Below are 21,513 nucleotides of genomic sequence, written 5' to 3'. Positions count from 1 at the left end.
GGATTCAAATTCTAAAGCTATATAAGTGAGGATGATTTTGACTCTTCTTTTCATTCCATTCAAAAAAGTCTCATTGCTTCACATCTTTTTATTTCAGGTTGCTCCTGCAACATTGATGTTGAGATATAATCAAAATTTTATATTAAAAACATAAAAAAAATTTGAAATTATAAGATGAAAATATTTATATTAAATGAGATATTTTGAATAAAGTTCACAATTAAAATCATGAGAGTTTGGGTTCAAACTGGATAATATCATACCATTTTGAAGATATATATGGATTTCATCGGATATAATAATAGTATCAGAGCATGTCTATGTGATGTCATATGAAAATTCTCACAAAAGAATAATTGGGAGACTCCTAATAAGAAGTCCGTTGGAACCGTTAAGGGGGCAGGTCCATTGGGACCCGGACCAGTAAGGGGTCTGTTGGGACCGTTAAAAGGACGGATCCGTTGGGACCGTTAAGGGGAGCTCCCAATGGTCCTTTGTTTGAGGGGTAGATTGTTGGGATACAATCAAAATCTCACATTGAAAATATATGAAAAAGTCTCATATCTATATTGGTACAAAACCTTTTGAGTAAAACTCAAAAATAAAATCATAAGAGTTTAAGTTCAAAAGTGAATAATATTATACCATTTTAAACATATATGTGAATTCCATCAATAATAATTGAATCTCGACCCAGGTCAATATTTATTTAACTTCCTCATTTAATTCTATTTTCACAACTACTAATGTATTTAGAATTGCATGAGTCTTTTGATTCACATGTGGTATACAATTCATATTTATCCTATTTAACATTAGAATGATCTTGTTCCTCATGTATTAGATTCTTTCTCAGAAGTTGAACCCTGAAATATTTATCTAATTTGAAAATCTAATTCTTTTATTATTCTTTTGAATGCCTGAGAGGTGTGAATGCATGTGTTACTAGATTCATCTACAATAACATATTTAAATTTATGGCAGGCTTAAAGAACCCACAAGATGAATTAAGATTGATCTAAAATCGAATGGAATTGAGTTTAAGTGCACCTGCTGCTGCTACTGCTACTGCCTGGAAGTTGTGAAGCATTGCCTTCTTCTTCATTGGCTTCTTTACCGGTGTTTACTCTTCCCTGCAAGAATGGGCATGATATGCAACTGTCGGTTAAACGCCTGGTTGAATAGGACGCGAGTTTGAATCGCAGATATGACAGGCATCCATGCCAAGGCAGCTATAGGTGCGAAAAGAAGACACCCCATTCCGTAGTCGTAAGCGTAAGCGACGACTTGGATGATCTTCCATAGACCTGAACATTCGAGCTTCGACCTGAACACATGAGAGATCTGCAACGAAAACAACCACCACCATGAACAAGAGGAAGAAGAATTCATGAAGAATTGTGACTTGACTTGACTTGACTTACCAACAAGAGTCCCCAGCCAGTGGGTATGAATGCAAGGCAGCATACAAAGAGATCCTTGAAAGAGAGGTGGCATATGGTTGAGAGGATGCTAATGCAGGTTATGACGCTCAGGAACAAGAGCATTTTGAAAAGCCTGAACAGGAGATGATGCTTCGCGCTGAGTCGGCGATGTCCTACATCGACCAACTGCATGGTAGCAATTCTGATGTGAGTAATCAATTCGATAACAATGTCTGTCTCTGAGGAGTTTGGGAGTGTGCATACCTTAACGAGCGAAAAGACGACGACGATGACGAACCAGGAAAGCACATAAACCAGGATGGTTTTGTTATCTTGGGAGATGTCGAGGTGATAGACAAGGCCATATTGATAGATGAAAAACCGAAGGGAGATGAGAATTTCCATTATGGAGGAAGTCCACCCGGAATGGTTGAGATGACTGTATTCGGCATTCCACCATGATTCCCAGCACTTGTCTGGTTTGATGCCGATGCCGCCCTGATTCTTCATCCACTTGTTCCAGTCCATCCAGTCCTCGACGATCTTCCTCCAGGCAAATCCGGATGGATTGAAGAGGAAAGGTGTGAACAGCCAAGTTCCTGCCATGAACCATGAAGAGTATGTGATCATGAAGTAAGCCATTGTGCTCTGGTATGATTTTCTGAAGAGGTTGTAGACGGTGAGGAGGCAAAGCAACTCGAATCCTTTGACGAAATGGCTCCGCGAGTACAGTTGGTAGTTCTCCGAAAAGCTAGCATGGAAAACTACAAATTTACGGCCTGTGGGTCGATATTTGGCACCACCGTGGAGAATGGTTCTTCCAAAGAAATGTGCCTTGGTCCCGAGTGAAAACGTGAAGAAAATGGAGGCCAATTGCAATTGCATGAGGATGAAGTCACTCAAGGCGACTCGGAACCCCTTCTCTAATCCAAGCTCCACCACCATTGGCAACCCTGTGAGAAGTCCCAGCTGGAGGAAAGACTGGGATGCAAGTGCAGTTTCTAAGGACTTCACATTTCGCACTCGAGCCTCGGTGATGAGTGCCTTCTCCAGCCCGCTGAGAACCAGGTATAGTTGCCCGTAGAGGAAAACATAAAGCCCGAAAATAGATATCTGCCAAATTGGTCATTGGTTGGATTCTCAGAAAATCTCCATTGAAGAAGAGGAAAAGGAGATGGATTAAGCAGTGAAGTTACTACGTACCAGGCTATTGAAGTAGAAGCCAACTGTTGTGAAATAACAGGAAAGCATCCGGAAAAAGTCGAAGCGTCGTCCAAGGCGGTAGATGTCACGGCTGAGAGATTGCTCACTGTTTCCATTTGCTACCTTGGCTTCGAATTTTGATATCTGATTAAGCCCAACGTCACGTCCTTTGCCAACCTGCATGTACTCTTTGTAAGTTATATAGCCCCTGCGTAATGTGGAATTAAATCCTGCAAAGAAAGAACAGCAAATGAGTCATTGGAACAAAAACTTGATCACAAAAGGATTCACTCACTCACCAGCAAACACATCCTCACTTAAGTTGATAGTTTTAGAAGCTTTGCTTACACCACCTCTCGTTAGATGAAATAACCGGTCAAATAGATCCGGGTGTCCATAGTGAAACCGTACCCTGAATAATATCGGATCCATTATGGCTGACTGACAATCCCAGAAGATAAACTATGATCCTTTACCTGAGCGGATTTGCAAGAAACCTCTGCCCGATGGTGACAAAGCTAGTCTCTTGATAAGACATGAAACCAGCAAGAGATGATACACTACAATTATTAAGAACAAACTATAAATATAGATACTTTTATGTTGAATTACTATTGATCTCTGAGTTTTCTTTGACCTGCCAGTAAATATGTGCTCTCTGAGACCGACTATAGTTGGTCGATGTTTTCCAGGATGTCTCAAAAATTCTTGAAGAACATTTCTAATTTTGTAAGCTTCTTCTAGGTAATTGTCCTGAGAAACAATAACATTCAGTGAACGGAAGAAATTTTTAAGTAATATTGGAAAGTATATATCACATACTTGGTTCATGTCGATTGTTTGAAGTGCTTCACCACGAGTGAAAATAATTGCATGGTTCTGATTCTCAGGTTTCCCTTCACCAATAATTGGAGGACCAGGAAGCTTGATACGATATATCTCCTATAGGTGTTAAAGCAAATGAATTAAAGAAAAAAGAAACTAAGAAAAGAATATATAAAAAAGGTGACAGAATTTATAGTTTACAATCTTGTACTCAACAGGAGAAGAATCAAATGAAATCAATATTATATTTATCACAGTTCACAACAAATTATTAGCAGAGGTTAACATAAAAGAGACAAAAATCTTAAGGCCCTATAGTTCTGAAGCCTCGTTCTGAATGTTGTGGCTGCAAAACCACTATTTAGTTAAATCTCTAATGGATTATATGAGTTTTGGCTGGAGAAGAAGGTCAAAATCACAGGAAATATGCATGTAGAACAGAGGAATCCTAAAGATGGAGTATGAGAAAACACGTGTTGAGCAACAAAATGGTAGTCATAGTTGTAACTTAAGGAGCAATACCTGATCCAGATTGTTATCCGCCTTTACCAAGACAGAAGAATAAATTTTCTGTTTATCAGCCAAAATGTCTTCCTTCTCCTCAATGTAAGCAACCCGTAAGGATGGATATCTTGAAAATCAAATGTTTATCAGAAATAATGAAGGGGAGAAATGGTAAACAATGGCTTTGATGAAGCATACCTCATCATCAAATCTATTATATCCTGTGCATGTGGATCGCCACGAGATTTTTGTGCTCCAAAATGTTGGCAAGAGACTACATACGTGAATTTCAAATCAGCTAGAGCATCTAGTACTTGCTTTGACAATGACTGCTGATTGGTTCTCTTATTCTGTTCTCCATCAAACGCAGTGTGTCTCTTATAAATGTCTGGTTAAAACAATTGGTGGACAAGAAACTACGTTGATCAGAAGAGTCAGTTTATTTAATATCAAAATTAGATGAATAACTTGTTACATGAATAGAGAAGTAAGAAAAATAAGAACACGGTGGAAGAATAGAGATCATTCACAAAATTTATTTCATATACAAAGATATAACATCTTCTCACCTTGATCATCTGCTCTGTCTAAATGTGCCTGTAGTCTCAAAGCCTTCCTATAATACATCATTCCACGAACTAGTTTGGTGTAAAAGTAAAACAGCATATTAGCCAAACAGAAATAATGCATATTAAATCCAGAGAATTTGATTATGTTCTCACACTACCTGTTCGACTCAAAGTTTGCCCACGAAAAGAAGCCCAATATCGAATCTCTTCATCCGATGCCTTCGGTAGACGTTCAAGAAAGTTTTCCCACTCATCTATAGATAAAAGAAAATGAAAGTCCTTATCAACAAGGATATGGACGTGGAGACATTGTTGTCTTGAAATACATTTTCAAATATACCTGGGTAAATTCTTTGCATATAAGAAAGAATGGAAGCTCCATCCTGACTCGAGTGAAGCTCTTCATTTGAAAATTTAACCTCTTCCAAGTAGTATGGAGTCATCGCACTAAAATAAAGAGATATAACTTAAATAATGAAACCTCACTCCATGTTTCAGTTTATATTTTAGGGGGAAAACAAAGCCATATGACAAAACATAAAATATTATTTGCAAACTATATTCACTTCCGTCATGCAGCCATTTTTTTTCTTGAGCAAAGAGTTGGAATAATTAAAAAACGTCCACAATTAAGGAAGATTATCGTAAGTGTACAAACATGAAATCCTAGAATTTGGTCGCTCAAACCAATTTTATAAGATAGGTTATAACCTTTACTGTGATAAGCTTCAGTAGTTAACAAACAGTCATAACGCAAAGTAGAATAACTAGCATAAGAGGATATGTTTGGACAAGACCAAACTATTGTTCACTTGATAAGAGTTGCTCAAGTCTAACCATAATCAAAGCTGCAAATGTCAATTACATGTCAGACTAAAGATAAGGATTCCTTTCCCCAAAAAGAATGAGGATTAATGATTCATTATTTTTGGACAGCTGTATTGAAGAAAGTATTTCAATATATATGAGACCAAATCATCAAATATTTCCTTTCACAAGTTTACATAATTCTAGCTTGTAGTTGTTTTGTAAATAATTTTGCATCCTATTACTTTCATCACTATTATATCCATTCTGATAATTATTTCATTATCATTGGTGCTTTCACACCCTGTATGTTCTTTATTTCTTATACATTTAACTTGTACAAATATGGCATGGTTGGAAAAGATTAAAAACAAAGGTAAACAATTCCAAAACCACTATTTACATGGTATCACTCTCCTCTCGAGTCCTATCTAGACCCGACCACGGGCCGGGTGGCCCGTTGACCCGGTTAGCCAGGCCGAACCGGAAGGCCGGTTCCGGTTCAATAGGTGTGAAACTGGCGGCCTGCCGGTTCAAAAATTTAACTCCAGTCGACTGGATACGTCTCATCAGTCGACTGGATTTAACTCCAGTCGACTGATGAGAAAAGTCAGTCGACTGGATTTTGAATTCTGACAAAAATCAAGTGTGATTTCAGCAATTCAGTAGTCGTTTTCTTAGTTTGACTAAATCAGTCGACTGGGATGGTAAATTCCCTGAAGTGCACTTTTTTTAATAAATTTTAAATTTTAAATTTTTTAATATAATAATCTCGAACCGTCGCGAACCGTGAACCGTAATCGTCTTGGACGGTTAAGGTTAAGGGTCGACCTGCCATGAACCGTCGAACCGGCGGTTCCGAACCGTCGGTTCTGAACCGTGGTTGGGTCTAGTCCTATCCCTGTTCTATTCATGCATAAATTACTATGAGTGGACTCTCTAGTATCACTTCCCCCCTATCGATCACATCTCTGTGCTCCTCAACAACAAATTGCCCTGAAATCATTATTGTTACTTGTCGTGTAACTGTATATGATCTTCAGTCAAGCAACTGCATGTTTTTACCAGCTGAGATTGCTCATCAAAGCACTAGTACAGTTTGCCTGTTGATCTATAGAACTGCAATTCCACAACCATCTCACTAAACCATAAATTCTCTGATTTCAACGTTTCTTTTTATAATCATCCAATAATCTGAGGTCTCTATTTCACTATCTTAGCAAATTCCTCTCCTTGTATCACTAATGAATGAGAAAGCGACAATGACGACAACAACTTAGTAAATTCTTTCCTCATAACACTAATGAACAAGAAAGCAACAAGTCATCATATTCCTCTCCTGATACCAATAATGAACAAGAACTCAACAAGAACAAGATAGTGACTTGGAATTGTACTTCAATAAATTTGAAACATCCATAAGAAAGTTGGGTTTTCTCACCATAAGGTACAATCAAACCGATATTACTCTTAAATACAAATTGAAGATGGGCATTGAACAACAACCAAATCAGTCCCTAAGTATCTGTTATTCCACTAATGGAGCCCAAATGGAATGTTGATGCGAAACAATACTATAAATATCAAAATGAATCTTGGCTAGTAATTTTTTTAATGGATTTTCAGGATAGCTTCAAGTTGCTTCCATCCTATATAGATCTCTTCTTCCTATTGTAGATGTTAGTCTTGTAGAATTACTTACTAAACAAACTCAAAAGAAATCTCTGATACAAATAATTGATCCATTAATTCTTATTGCATCAACCAAATCACAAGAATTTCATAATTTTAATGTTACAATTGTAAGATATATGAACATCTTGTTCGCAATTGTACCACAGGAAGGACACCCCAATTTTAACGCTACTACTACAGGAAGGAAAGCCTTGGCACAATGATAAAGTTTATATCGTGTGATCTTGCAATGCATGATAAAGTTGCATACAATAAACTCAATATGGTCCATCCCTTCCCTGGAACCCCGTATTGGCGGGAGCTTGGTGCACCAAACTATCCTTTTTTACTACAAGGAGTTTGTTTGAATTTGAGATTTATTCAAAGACCCGCATGGCTTGAATTTGATCTATTTGAAGTCAACTAAAACCAAAATCTAGAAGCAAGGATGAAACTTTACCCAATCATATATCTTAACACTTAATAAATCATGTACTATCTAGTGCATCACATGCTGGAACACTTGCACAACAGAAGAGATATCTTTGTAGTATTTTGCCTTGCAGCATATTAATGCAGAACTATTTACTAGAAGTATGCAACTCTTTGTAGCTAAATTAAAACGTAGCACATTGAGGGAAATACAATATACTTTCCTAAAACAAAAGATGATTATATCATAGATACCTGAAGGACAACATATTACGAACTCTAGGAGCACAAGGCATATCCATAAATAGAGATGTTGCAAAGAATGAGATACGTCGTCTAGCCTCCAAATTAGTTGGAATGTCCATAGCTTTTTCTTTGATAGTGAGCAACAGATATATTCGTTTAACCTGGCCAAACGATGCTCTCAAAAAAAGTAATTACATAATCAAGATCAGATATGCAAATCAAAATTAACCTGTTCTTTTAATGCAACATTATCTGGAAGGGGAAAACATATTGCACACGTAGGGAAGTTTGAAGCAAACAACTCTGGTGGATGATCTTGAAAAAATATGTTCCCGTCTGAGACATCATTCTCAGAGCAATTGATCATATCTAAGATTCTGTTAATAAAAATCCATCAATAACAGTACAACAAAATGGCAATAACTACTGATGTACCTCACCTCGAACAATTTACCATCATATCTTTTGTCAAAATATCGACAATATCTTGAAGTATTATGACCACTTTCTCTCGATCATCTGGTTTATTGTTAAACTTCACGAGAATAGGCAACAGATATAAGAAGCAACTTCTCATTAAGCATTAGAATCATAGCAAAAGAATGTAAGTACATGAATTGATGAAGTAGAATACCAGAAGTTCAACCAGATGGATAAACTTATCATGTAGAGCAGGAAGCTCACTCATCTGAAAATCCACCAGAAGACTTGATTTTTTAAGACTTGCTTCGATCTCATCAAATATTGTCTCCAAAACCCTAAAAGATAAGTATAGATGTTTTTGTAGATACAAGAATTTGTCAGACTGATAGTTGTGAGAAACATTGAGAGAAATAATGTGCAGAGCAAACTCCTTACCATTTTTCTAGGTCACCAACAACAAGGAACTTAAAGATAGTCTTGAGTGAATCGTAACACTCTTTAATAGCGCTGACCATATAACTATCTTTGCTTATTTTCCAATAGAGTTGTTTGTATTGTCCCACAAACTCCTTGGTCATATTCACTGCAGTTGAAAACTAGAACGGAAAGGACTCCCAAGTCATAAATTGGATGTTATAACATATGTTATTCCAAAAACAAAGGTTACCTTACTTGTCAGAAGAAACAAAGGCCACCTAATGAATTGGGAAGTCAAGTTTGAAGGAAGTGGCATGATCATTAAATCCATGTCCCTATCATCACAAGTTAAACAATGATAATGGGGTAAGAATAATTTCAATTTTAACTGAATAAATTAACATGTACCTGTTGCTTATTAAATCCTCAGAACGGAAGCTACTGACAATTTGATTCCACACAAAAGAAAATTTAGGAATGTCGGCCTTTGCAAGTTTTGAATCCTAAGCAAAAGATAGATACAAGTAAAAAAATGGAAAATCAAATTGATAATTAGTATGAAGAGAGTTGCAAGAAGTCATTCACCTTGAAAATTTTGTTTTGCAAAAAGTCTCGGAAACTTCCCTTATCTTCTTTTTGTGACTGTGATGAGTGAGGAACAAAAAAAACATTGAACCTAGAGGGTAACAAGTGGAATCGACTTTTCACCATTCCCATTGTACGAATCTGAAATTAAATGACATAGGCAACAGGCTAGGTCAAGCTGGTTATATATGCATCAGGACATTCAGAGTGAAAGAGAACCAGAATCTCACCTCGCCAAGATGATGAACAATGCCATAAACACCACCAAAGATTGTACAAAATATAGAATACCAAATCTGTGTATCCATAAAATAGACCTGAAATGATAATAAAAAACAGAAGAATCAAGTTCAAAAATTCCAAGTAAATTTATTATGACAAATAAGGGGGAAAATTTGAAAAATAGATGGCATATTTAATTTCTAAAAGGGAAGATCTGTACAAGAAGTACTGGAGTCCAAACTGCAAGAATTGCACCGGCATTGCTTTTGGCTGCAAAGGATGAGAATATTTAGTCTTAAACATAAGATTACATTTTATGTACTCACAATGAAAAGGAAGACACCTTTTGGAAAAAGTTCATGCCAATCATAGTCACTAACGCTAACTTTCATTATTTGCTTTGTTGGTTGTATAAGAGGTTTTATCTGCATTGAGCAAATGTAACAATTAGATAGAGACTCAGATGATCATGGGAGCAAATTGAGGGAACTAGAAAAGAAAATAAAAATAATAATAATAATATCAGAATTAATAGTACTTGGAACAAGTTCCTTACTATGTTGACCATTAGTGCATTTATATAACATTGGCAATAATCCAAGGACATTGGTACTCAAATAATCATTAATGTATTATATACCCCCAAGTACTATGCAGAAAACCTTTTGAAACTAAAAACTTTAATGAAGTAGAACTGAAATTGAATAAATGAAATGCAATTTTAATAATTTTTAAAAAAAAAGAATAAAGAAAATAGCCAAGATGGAAGGACATAAAATTCCCCTAAGAGTTTTGCATATCATGATCTATTATTCAACAAGGAGATATTAATAAAAATCTAGTTAATAGGATAGAGTAAGGGGTAAAAATGAAGAGAAGCTTCTGAAGTCTAGTGAATTTTATATATTATGGTAAGTCTCACCAGACCTTATACATCAAAATGTTGCATATTTTAGGAAGCATGTAATAGAAATGAGTGACTTACTAGGCAAAATTAAATTAAAAAAATACTAATATTTGAGAGCAATTAGGTGTAGTTCCAAAATATGAAGAGTTAAGATAGTATAGAAATATTCAAAGACAACTAATGGATTCTATAGTTAGATTAGTTAAATCAATTAGAGTTAAAGGTATGAAGAGTATAAGGAGATTAAAGAAAACTCTACTATTATAAAAAAAAAATTAAAAATGATTTGAAAGCAACAAATGATATAATAAGTTCGATGGAACATTAATATTATTTATCCATGTATCCATGAAGGAATGATATCTATGTACTATTCTATACCACTGAAATGCATAAAAATCAACAGCAAAAAATAGACAAGATTTTAGAAATCAACATCCAGTGGTTTTCAAAAAATCCAAACTAAAACAGATATTAACTGTGCTTTCTAATGTCACCATTTGATTACCAAGACAAAATGTGGAAAAAATTGCACAGAGGAAAAGAATCTATTGATAATAAACATAAGTTGGACAGTTATTGTAAGACAAAAACATGTCTTAACTTAGCGTGTGCGGGAAAATGTTAAATTCTACTTTTTTTTTAAGAAATCCAAAAAGTTTTTTGGCCCCAGCCTTTCTGCTCAAAAATAAAGTTCAATAACAGCTATTGTCAATAAACTTTCTTTGGCACTTTTTAAGAAAAAATTGATGGGAAAACATTAAATTTTCCTGGAATATTCAAGATTTGGATTTGCTTGAAAAAAGATGATAATTGTAAGGTTCATATTAAAAAAAGATTCAATCAAATTGCATGCATCCATAAGTAATTTGAGAATTATTCAAATTAAAAAATGACAAATAGTAATTTGAGAATCATTTAAAAAATGATAGTTGTATCTTCACCTACCTAACATGTTTGGTAGATTTTTCACTTTTATTGAAACATAATAACAGCATTTTTATGCACATTCTTTTCTGCATGGAAATCTTGAATCTAATTTAAGTCAGCATGGACATCGACAATTTAAGTGTGCACTTGACATCTAAAGAAATTTAGATGGAAATTCAACGTTAATTTTTCATCAAGTTGCAATAAGGATATAAATGAATTCCCTGATTTGACTCAATAAGAAAACAAAACCATGAAGGTATCACAATCTAGATTGCATAAAGCATAGTTACACTTCGTAGTATTGATGCATGAATAACTACTAAATTAAATGTTCAAAAAATGGCATTCTTTAGATGTGTCAGTCAATCTCAGCCTCATATTAATTACCTCAAAATGATAGCTGAACCAGAACTTGCTGAACAATAGAATTGACCAAAAGATTGTATACCTGTATGTGTGGGTGAAAGAGAGTTAGTTGATGAATCTAATACTACCATATAAACTGATAGGTCAGAACATTACTTCAGAAGAGACACTTGACCCTCTTGCATCCCTCGTCCAACATATAATCGAGGCTACAAAAAAATATTTACATAAACATGAATAAATAGGCCAGTGGGATTGAACAACCAACTCTAGTCATCCTTAAGATGTATTAAAAGAAAATGTGGTGAAGAAAATAAGAGTAAAATGGTAGGTTAAGTTAAAATGGGCAAAGGGTTGTGCTGTAACAAACAAACCTTGTGAATATAAAACAAAAAGACTTGCCAAAAACTATTTAATATAACGGATGGTTTGAGTTACATAACCAATTAGGGTTTGTATTGTGGATTCTTTATTACATTTTCCTATATCAAAAGCAGGTCAACAATTATCATTTTTCTATCAAGTTCAAACATTACGTCAAACTGACATGACAGTGAGCTCCTAAATTCTACTCATAATCATAACTTTTATGTGGGACAACCTCAATCAAATAATAGTTCCGAAAACAAAGAGCAAAATAAAACTTGACAGTGACATCATAAATTTTTTTATTTTAAATTAATAGCTATTTTTGATGGGCAATGAAAATTTTATCCAATATGTAGGTATTCAAGTGAGGAACATTACTAGGATTTAGTGCATGCAAATCTATTCTCTGGATAAGAAACGAGCATGGTAAGACTATTGAAGAATGCTCAGTATCTATTAGCATTGATCTAATACCACAAATAAAACTCATACGATTGTTCAGTTAGCAACTAGCATGCCCTTTGAACAAAGACAGTTGATTTGATATTGAGGAGAAATCATGCATAAATGAATATTGGATGGTGAACTTACTTGAGCCCACCAAGAAAGTAATTTGCATATCCGCCAATTTGAGATTTCAATATAAGTGATTACAGCAGGAAAGAAAAATAATGTCATTCCTACAACGTTGCTGAGCAAATAAATTGCAACCACAATCATATACGATGATAAGCAGAATAGATAAAGATTGCTCTGAGATAGTTTTGTAGAGCAAACAGAATTTCTTTGAGAAGTAGAATAAGCAGTTGGAAGTGTTATCGTCCATATTCCACAAATACAGAATTTAAGAGCAAATCTTAGTTTCTGATAGAAGCCCAGTGTATGCCTTGCTTTCCATGTAAATGCAATGTCAAGAGTCACTGCAATTAAAATATGATTAACAGAACCAGTCAGCACAGCGTCTCTGATATTGACAAAACTATGTAATCAATGGACAGCATTTTATTCAAAGTTAATTCAGAGAAGGAAAGCACAACCTTGCATAAGCCTAAGCACTGCATTTGTCACAAAAATACTTAATATATCCTCAAAAATTGAAGGATCAAGTAATTCTAGAGGAGTTTCTAAGTCATGCCATGCCATGATTATCATAACCTGCAAATAATGTCAAATGTTTATTGAGAAGAAAAAAAGGAATCTTTCTTCAATCAGAAAATCATTAAAAGCGACAGCTAAATTTATAGATCACATAAAACCTGGAGAGCAAGTACAAGAAATGTCCACATTCGATCAAAACTTCTGAATATATGCCAAAATGATCTAATCTCTACGAAGTTTGTCTTGCCCACCCATTTCTGCGTTGAAATTCCAGTTGGCGTCTCCTAAATGACACAATGTAGAATATCAAATTAATAACATAAATCAAATATAATGCAAACCATCACTTAAGTCAAACTGCAATATAAAGCAAAATTGAGTTTGTGAATAGCTACGGTGATTACCATTATTCCTAACCAGAGCAAAGAATAATAAGTATAATGTCAAATTTATATTTGTCAAGTACTTCCAAGAAACAATATATCTATAAAACTTTCTCACTGTTGTCTATTGTAGTTGCTAGCCCAACTGACAGGTAAAGATGTAGAATATGAATTAAAGTGCATATTTTTTATTCAAGATATGATACATGGAATTACCATTAAAGAAACTAATGTTAATTCCAAACTACAAAGCAGAAAGCAAATAACTATAGCATTTGATAAAATCTTAATGACTTATGATAAAAAAAAAGGCCTACAACTCTTGAACACTAAGTTAGAAGTGAAGTGGAAACTTTTGCAAGACCTTGGCATTGATACAAAAAAAGTCATTATCAAGACGCATGGGCCAACCGATCTTAAAACAATCAACAGACCTGTGAGAGAGAAGTTAAGAGGATTAGCAGTTTATCCTAACACTTATATGCACTGGATGAAAACTTTAACAAGTATTGCTTACCAGAAGAATTCATTCAAATCATCATAGTTTCTCCATGTAGAATGATCAGCATTCCCATTTTGACTTTTCAGGGCTTCCTTAAATAATAAGGAAGATATAAGAATAATTAAAGGAGGACTAAATAACAAGGAACATGAGAACAGATATGTGAACCTCCTTTATGACAGTGTAAATAGGAGTGACTATGTTGTTGAGAAAAGATTCATGCTCTCCTCCATATGCAGGTACGGCTTTCTCTCCAGTATTCAAGTCAATAGCACCAGATAGCACCCCATATAAATCATATGCCATCTAAAATGAAAATTTTAAGAAATCATATAAAGTAACAAACGGATGTGTTAAGAAATAGGAACTTATTTGGTCCAATTTAACACTTATCAAGGTCAAGTACTAGATACTATTGCTCTGCTCCATGTATTTTCAAAAATTGCATGATGTTAGTACTGCCACACTATTCCTAATTGTTTATGACTACTTTCTCAAGTTATTTTTCTGTCACCAAAGTTCTAAACCATGAAAATTGAACTAAAAGAATTTACACGAAATTTGGACAACTTGAAAATGAAAATCTAGAAACACTTTTAGAACTTAGAAATACAAAATGAATAAAAAGGATGTATGGAACATCTTACCTGATGAAATATGTAGCATAGGCACTCTGGCATTAGCCGCAAGTTAGCAGCTTCACCCCATATAAGCAGATAAAGAGCAATATATAACAATTTATATTGCTGTACTTCCTGCTTCACAGATGGCAACCTGAGGGCATCATGAAAATAGAAGACACAATGTTAGCACAAGTAAGATAAGCTTATGAATATCTTGGTGTCAAGAAAGTCAACAGGAGAGGATTTAGAATGTCTTACAAAATGTTACTCCGTCGCCCTAAAAATTTACGCCATTTCAGATAATTTTCAAATATTTTCAACATAAGTTCATGTACTGCTCTATCATCAAGCTGAGAAAAAATATAAATATTGTAACAAATGCATGTTCACAAAAAGAAAATAGTTGAGAATTAGATTGAGAAGATGGTACCTTCAACATGGATGTTGGCTTTGGACTGAGCCTACCATGTATATTAGCAAGCAGTAAGATAAGATGTTCCCGCTGATTAGCTACATTGCCTTTCTAGAAAACATATCAGCATTATAAGCTACAGCACATCGTTGAATTAAGATGTAAGGATACTTAAAAGAAACCTCGAACTATCCACATAATGCACGAACTAAACCTTGTGTCAGTATTCTACCTGAAAGCCAAACCAACATTGGAGCCACTCTAGTATATCTCTGCTGCCACCCATCTCCTGAGAATCCTTTGCTATTGGAAGACCTCGAACATTGCGAACAGCAGAGACTGCAGCCTTAATCTATAAATACAAATATACAAGTTTAAAATGTATTCTGATAGGAGCAGAGGACATTAGATTAAAGGTTAAAGTGTTGTAAGTCAAAATGTATTGTTAGTCGTAGCGCCTGTGTGATGTAGAGGTACATAGCCGCCGACACCTTCTTCCTCTTCGTAACTTTCTCCCAACTCCTCTCCCGCGACGTTCTGTTCATCGTGTTTTCGCTAGCTCCATCCCGAAAAGCCCACCGCAGCAGCCTGGTGCGAGCCTCTCCTTTGTTAGGACCGCTAGATCATCGGGCGAAGTTGAAGGTCCTTTTTGAGTCACACCCGGAACCTGCTCGCATGCATTGTGCTCATTTGTCGCCTCGAATTCGCATCCTTCCTCATAATCGTGTTCCAGCGACATAGGACAACCGCGTCATCATCTGGACCTCAGGAAATAGCTTGGCTTGTGTTCACACTCTGTTCAACAACAATCTGCTTTCTCTACCGGCAGATTTCTGTGTCCGGATTGCTGTTACGTTTTAGACCAAAACAGTTAATCCAGACCACAGCAACAGCCACCACCACAATCTGAAGGCTGGATCTCAATCATTTTCAAGGAGGACAACAGTAAGCTCAATGCGGTCAGTCCGATGGACCATTTCTGCATGCCAAGGTCACTTTTTGTTTTTCATTTCTAGTTATACCTCACTAAGGTACTTCCCAGCCAATTCAATCTAGTTCCATCTGTTGTTCCAGCATAGGAGTATTCAAGGTTCCTTTGGATCCAGATGACTGTCAGTGTTCTATCCCAATTATTCATCTCATTTACATATACAAGTATTTGTCTGTCATCCCATACCTCTCTCTCTCTCTCTCTCTCTCTCTCTCTCTCAGCACACTTATTTCACCAGCACATTCTACCAATGTTATGATAGTCAATGAGTCACAACGATACAGTGAAGGCATTGAGATATTTCCTTGCATCTATGTCATATTTATCTTTGTATTTTATATCTAAAGTTTTCATCAAATCTATTGTTTATGAGTAAACTTACTAGATTACTAAATTAACACTATTTTTGTTTCTATTCGGGTTTAAAAGAGGGACAAGATAATTGGTATCGGGCATGAGTTAGCTACACTTCATCCTGCATGTTCACATATTCATAGTTGTCTTAGTCATCCCTCCAAAACTTGAGATGGATGATTCCTAATTTATTTAATCTTCACTCTTGAATATGCTTCATGTTAGAGGTCATTTCTCTATCTTTCCCTCTTTTATGCAGAAATTAAAAACCAATTTGGCATTTTTATCAAATGTCTAAACAGTAATAATACTAGAAAGTAGGTGTCTCATTCTTTTGAATAGTTTCTATTGTCATGGATTATAAAACAAACTCAAACTGAATTGCTATCTAACCTCTGGAAGATGCATAATTGATTGTTGTCCGCTTCCAGGATCAATTGGAAGAATATTATATGGAGCATAAGAGCCAATCTTTTCGTCAATGTCAATGGCAGCCGCAAACTGTGAATTTGTAAGGTATAATTAACACAGAAAAAAAAAATTCTGAGTGTTCTTTCTAGTTTATTGTAGACTAAGGTATTGAGGTTTTATGAAGGGCAAAGCTTGAAACCTCAGGGCCAGCTCCAGATACGACTGCCTTCAACACTTCATGCAACACAGATGAAACTTCACCTGCTTTCATGTTTTTCCTGGTGATGAAAAAGTTAATTGGAAGTTAGAAAGATATTAACAAACAAGATACAAAATAGAAAAATCACTGAGAATGGTTATCTTTTTAGTCAACACTCAACAATAACTATATATATTCATACTTATTGTAGAAAGATCTCAATTCACGAGCATCACTTTTCTCCTTCCTCAAGAATTTGGTGATTCTTTCATCCTGAAACCGAGAGCCGAAGTTAAATTTTTTTAAATTAAAACAAGTTTAAGGGGGGAAAAAGAGTTCAGAATATTGCAAACAAAGTGCCATTAGTTCCTCAAAATATGCACAAGAAAATCTAATAATGTGATGATCGTCTTTAAAAATGAAGAATGTTGGAAAAATTGAAAAAAGGAGAATTTGCCTAAGGTTGTGTGGGAAGGGAACATCTCCATATGTCAAAAATTATCAATCACACCAAAGACGACATCTTGTTAAGACAAAGAATAGATCATGATCATCAAGGTCTTCCTCTGTAGATGCTATTATCGCTTTCATTCTAAAGCATCCAAATTCTTACAAAACTGAATATCTTTGATAATTTTCTTATTGCTTTCCTACCAACAAAGGAAGTTTGGTTTCAGAAACAACCTACACTGGTCCTAAGTAGCTATGCTTCAATGGAAGGAGAGGTGGACTGAGGTTTCTAAGTCTCTTTGGAAAAGGGAGAGAGGTTAAGTCTTGGAGGAAGTTGATTTGGTGCAAAAACTCCATGCCAACTTGTCCTTTAAAGATGATCCATGCCAAACTCCAGTGCCTCCATCAGTAATACAATTGCAGTTACATTTAAAAGAGAATGAACCTGAGTTAGCTGTATACCCAAAAAAAAAAGGACAGAAATCATAGTAGTCATCAAGAACTTAATTGCCTCTATTTTGTGAATCTAAAAATTCTAGGGCAATTTATTAGAGTGAGCTTTCCAGGGATTATCACCAGCTAGTGCTAGATCGATTTCTGATAACTAAATTTAGAGAAAACTAAAAGCAACTGAACCATTTTCCTGCAAATTTTAAGCACCTGTTCAAGTCTCTGAAGAAGTGCAGTTTTGAACTGTCGGACACCTCGACCGCTTGATTTCGGATCCAGATTGTGTGCCTTTTCAAAAGCATGGAATCGGCCTGTTATGGAAATTCCAATGTCAATCTTCCATTTATTTTCTTCATTTTTTTTTCAAAACTATCGAAACTGTTACCTGAAGTGGAAAAGAAAAAAGAAAAAAAGAAATACGCCCAAATCATGGAGGCGGGAGAAAGAAGGAATCTGTCGCTTACAAATGTACGCGACGCGGGGGGACTCGGCCTCGATCTGGTTGGCCACTCGGAGGAAGCGGCGCACCTCGGAGACGAGAGTGGGAGGGATCTTCTCGCTGTCGAAGGGCTCCGGCGCGTATTCGGCGATCGACCTCCGTCGACCCCTCGGCGGACGGTAGGACGGCCCCTCGGCGGGCACGATCTCGTCCGCCATGCCAAGCCGCAGGACGAAGAGGAGGAGGAGGAAGGAGTTGGTGATGGATTCCGACTGCGATCGATCGGCATGGATGCAGATCCGAGGAGGTAGATATAGATCAGGCGAATCGAGAAGGATATGCGTCGTCTGCTGCTGCTGCTGCTTTTGGAGGGTGGAGAGCTTTTGCTTTTGCTTTTGATTTCTTAACGCTGTTGTTGTCGCAAAGGGAAGGGAAGGAAGAAGAAAAAGGGCGGAAACAGAAAAGGTTTTTTTTTTTTTGAATGCCCGGATTTATATTATTTTATTTATGGAAAAATTTTGAAAGTATGTAAAATTATTATTTTTTAGTATTGTTTAATATTTTAAAACTTCAATAAAAAAAATTTTTAGTATTGTCGAATTAATATCGATTTAAAACGATGTCTCTACACTAAAGTACAAGTGTGCTCAGGTATCCAATTATACATTATCAAGAAATTTATTTTTGAATGTATATTTTTTAATTTATTATTTTAATATTGTTTAATTTTTAAAACTTTCTAAAGTACAAGTGTGCTAATTTTTTTTATAATTTAGATATCTAATTAAATCATTAATCATGTGACCAATTCGATCTTATAGAAGTTTTCTGCTAGAGCCATCAATGTAAGTTGGGTCCATTGGATTGGTCCGCCCCACTAAACAATTTAAGTGGATTAGGTTGAAATTTTATCAATCCATTTTCAAAGTAAGTTGAAGTGAGTCGACCCACCTAGGTTCGCGATCTATGTGGGTCGGCCCATGGCCGGCTTGAGTGACCCACGGATTGAAAAAAATTCTTCAAAATTTAAAATTAAAATAGAAAATTCAATAGACTACGGACTAACCCGTCTAAATCACAATCAAAACTTAAAATTTTCAACTTAACCTATTTAAATTTTAATATTTTAATATTTTATATTTTTTGACTTCCTAGTTGATTGACATTAGAATCAAAATATCTCCACAGTATTGATATGATATTGTTCACCCACTTAATCCGGCCTCATACCAATTGAGATATCTTCCAATCCGTCTTTTCCAGTATGTGATTAAAACAGACCCACCTAACCCACAATCCGTCTTGAGTTGGATTGATTTTTTTCAATCTGCCAAGTTATTGATTGACCTATCTCCAATCTGTCATATGATAAATTTCTAATGAATTAATCAGTTCCACCATAGATTAGTCCATTTGATAGCTCTACTCTCTCATCAACGGTAAAAAAAAGTATTTTAAAAAAAAATGTGCTCAATCATTAGCACTTGTTTGAAAAAGAAAATAAAAAAGTCCCCATATGCCAAAAACTAATGGGACACATAAAAGGAGAAAGCACTTTGAATTGAATTGCTTTTGAAAGCAAATGGCATTGCCACTATCCTCATACTTAATTGCTCATGATCCCAATCCCATGAATCTTTTGATGCATGAAGGGAGATTGTGTGGGCCCATGCACAACAAACAAATGGGAGATTGTCTCTTTGCTTACTTTGATTGCCTTTTGCTTGGCCACTTCCTTAGCCCTTAAGTCATCATTTTAATTTCATTGTGCTTCCATGGGACTTATGAGGGGAATTAGCATGAAGAGGGCTTCATTGTCATCTCGCGGTAGGGCTTCACGTAGGAAGGCGACGTGAGAAACTCCGGGTAAACAAGGGAGACCTAGGGACAAAACATCTTGGCAAAGAAGAAGAAAAAAATTGACGCAAGATTTAGACGTCTGACTTCTTGGCAAAATGAAGAAGATCTATAGGTGAGGCCTCTCAAAGACGAGTTTGAGACCGAGTGTATTCAAACACTATCATGAAAAAGGTTGTCGAGTGAAATGCATGGCAAAGAGAAGGAAACAAGCATTTGCTTCTCCTGTTTAAGGTTGTAGTCTCCTTACATAGGAGCTCTGACCCTGAGTTGCATTTAATGACTATTCAATGCCCGAGACATAATGACGGCCACCTACTATCAGTGGTCAATCATTTCTGTCCAAATAGTTATAGATTCTCCATTAACATCCAATCGTTTCTTGGTAGATAAGAAAGACTTAGTAGTGAGACTTTTTGGCAAATAAAGAAGATCTATAGGTGAGGCTTTTTGATGAACAAGGAAGATTCAAAGACCGAGTGTATTACCTCAGTGTGGATTACCTCGAGAAATAGCAATAGAGCTTTTATAAAACATTTATAATTCATGATTTAATTAGATTGATCATTTTCAAAATTAATCAATTCAAAAAGTTAAATATATATAAATACAATCAATCAATTAAACTACTTTATGCATCAATCAATTAAAAATTTTGTTTCCTACCTTTCACTTTCACTACACCTACTTGTGCCCAAGTGGAATGAAGGACTTTAAGCCTTACTCATTTGAAACCTTTTCTATTTGTTTTTTATTTTTAAGAAATAAATTTTAAAAATAAAATATTTTTAAATATTTATCAATATATGTCTTAAAGCTATTATAATTCATAATTTTTTTATTTTTAAATAGGTTGAGAAAATTATAAATTATCATCCCTACAGAATTTTCATATTCTATTCTTCATTTTTTAAAAAATAAAAAGGTTGTCAAAATAAAAAATGATTTAAAGATACATTTCTCATTAACTTTCCAATAATTTTAATTTATTTTTAAAAATTACAACACAATCACAACTTCGTAGATTCTGATAAATAAATTAAATTTTAATATTTTTATTAGCGTATAAAAGGTTCATTAGTTGGTCTCCACTAGTGAATTGATTTAATTTTTTTTATAATCTAGATATTTAATTTTTATGATTTAATTAATAATTCAATTACACGGATCGATTATTAAATAAATTTAAAAAATACAAATGATTTCTGACATTACAATCCACCATCATAAGTAATTCATACTCCATAGACATTCGAAAATATCCAACATAAAATTGAAACTCTCGTTTCATGAGAATCATCCCTATCTCTTACCATCGTATCATATCGAGGGACAAGGCAATTGACGTAATTGATCACTATGATCCACTCAAATGACTAGTTCATCGAATCTAATTAGATTGACTAATCATTTAACTCCAATACAATTGAATTGGATG

The 21,513-nt window shown here is 35.1% G+C and overlaps 1 protein-coding gene across 1 annotated transcript; it reads right to left on the bottom strand.

Moving 5' to 3' along the window:
* Positions 1-8: 8 nt before the first annotated feature.
* LOC141844212 (putative callose synthase 8) lies at positions 9-18,436 on the bottom strand. Its single transcript, XM_074732242.1, is given in 43 exon segments — positions 9-104; positions 1,051-1,344; positions 1,425-1,610; positions 1,689-2,537; positions 2,628-2,857; positions 2,927-3,039; positions 3,104-3,187; positions 3,265-3,380; positions 3,450-3,569; positions 3,975-4,083; positions 4,155-4,344; positions 4,505-4,594; positions 4,684-4,779; positions 4,866-4,972; positions 7,694-7,845; positions 7,914-8,061; positions 8,125-8,219; positions 8,319-8,442; positions 8,543-8,703; positions 8,775-8,859; positions 8,933-9,027; positions 9,110-9,250; positions 9,340-9,426; positions 9,552-9,601; positions 9,675-9,756; positions 11,559-11,619; positions 11,694-11,746; positions 12,498-12,826; positions 12,944-13,061; positions 13,163-13,285; positions 13,718-13,762; positions 13,764-13,821; positions 13,905-13,981; positions 14,058-14,195; positions 14,537-14,663; positions 14,771-14,862; positions 14,943-15,035; positions 15,157-15,276; positions 16,663-16,770; positions 16,880-16,958; positions 17,082-17,152; positions 17,990-18,090; positions 18,244-18,436. Coding segments are annotated over 42 exon segments (5,727 nt in total). The 3' UTR covers positions 9-104; positions 1,051-1,113.
* Positions 18,437-21,513: the final 3,077 nt, after the last annotated feature.

The sequence above is a fragment of the Curcuma longa genome, chromosome 13 (assembly GCF_044706935.1).
Source record: "Curcuma longa cultivar G26 ecotype Majalengka, Jawa Barat chromosome 13, ITB_CL_G26_1.1, whole genome shotgun sequence".
Classification (NCBI taxonomy): Eukaryota; Viridiplantae; Streptophyta; class Magnoliopsida; order Zingiberales; family Zingiberaceae; genus Curcuma; species Curcuma longa.
The sequence above is the reverse complement of the archived record's forward strand: the minus strand, read 5'-3'. Positions and strand labels throughout refer to the sequence as shown.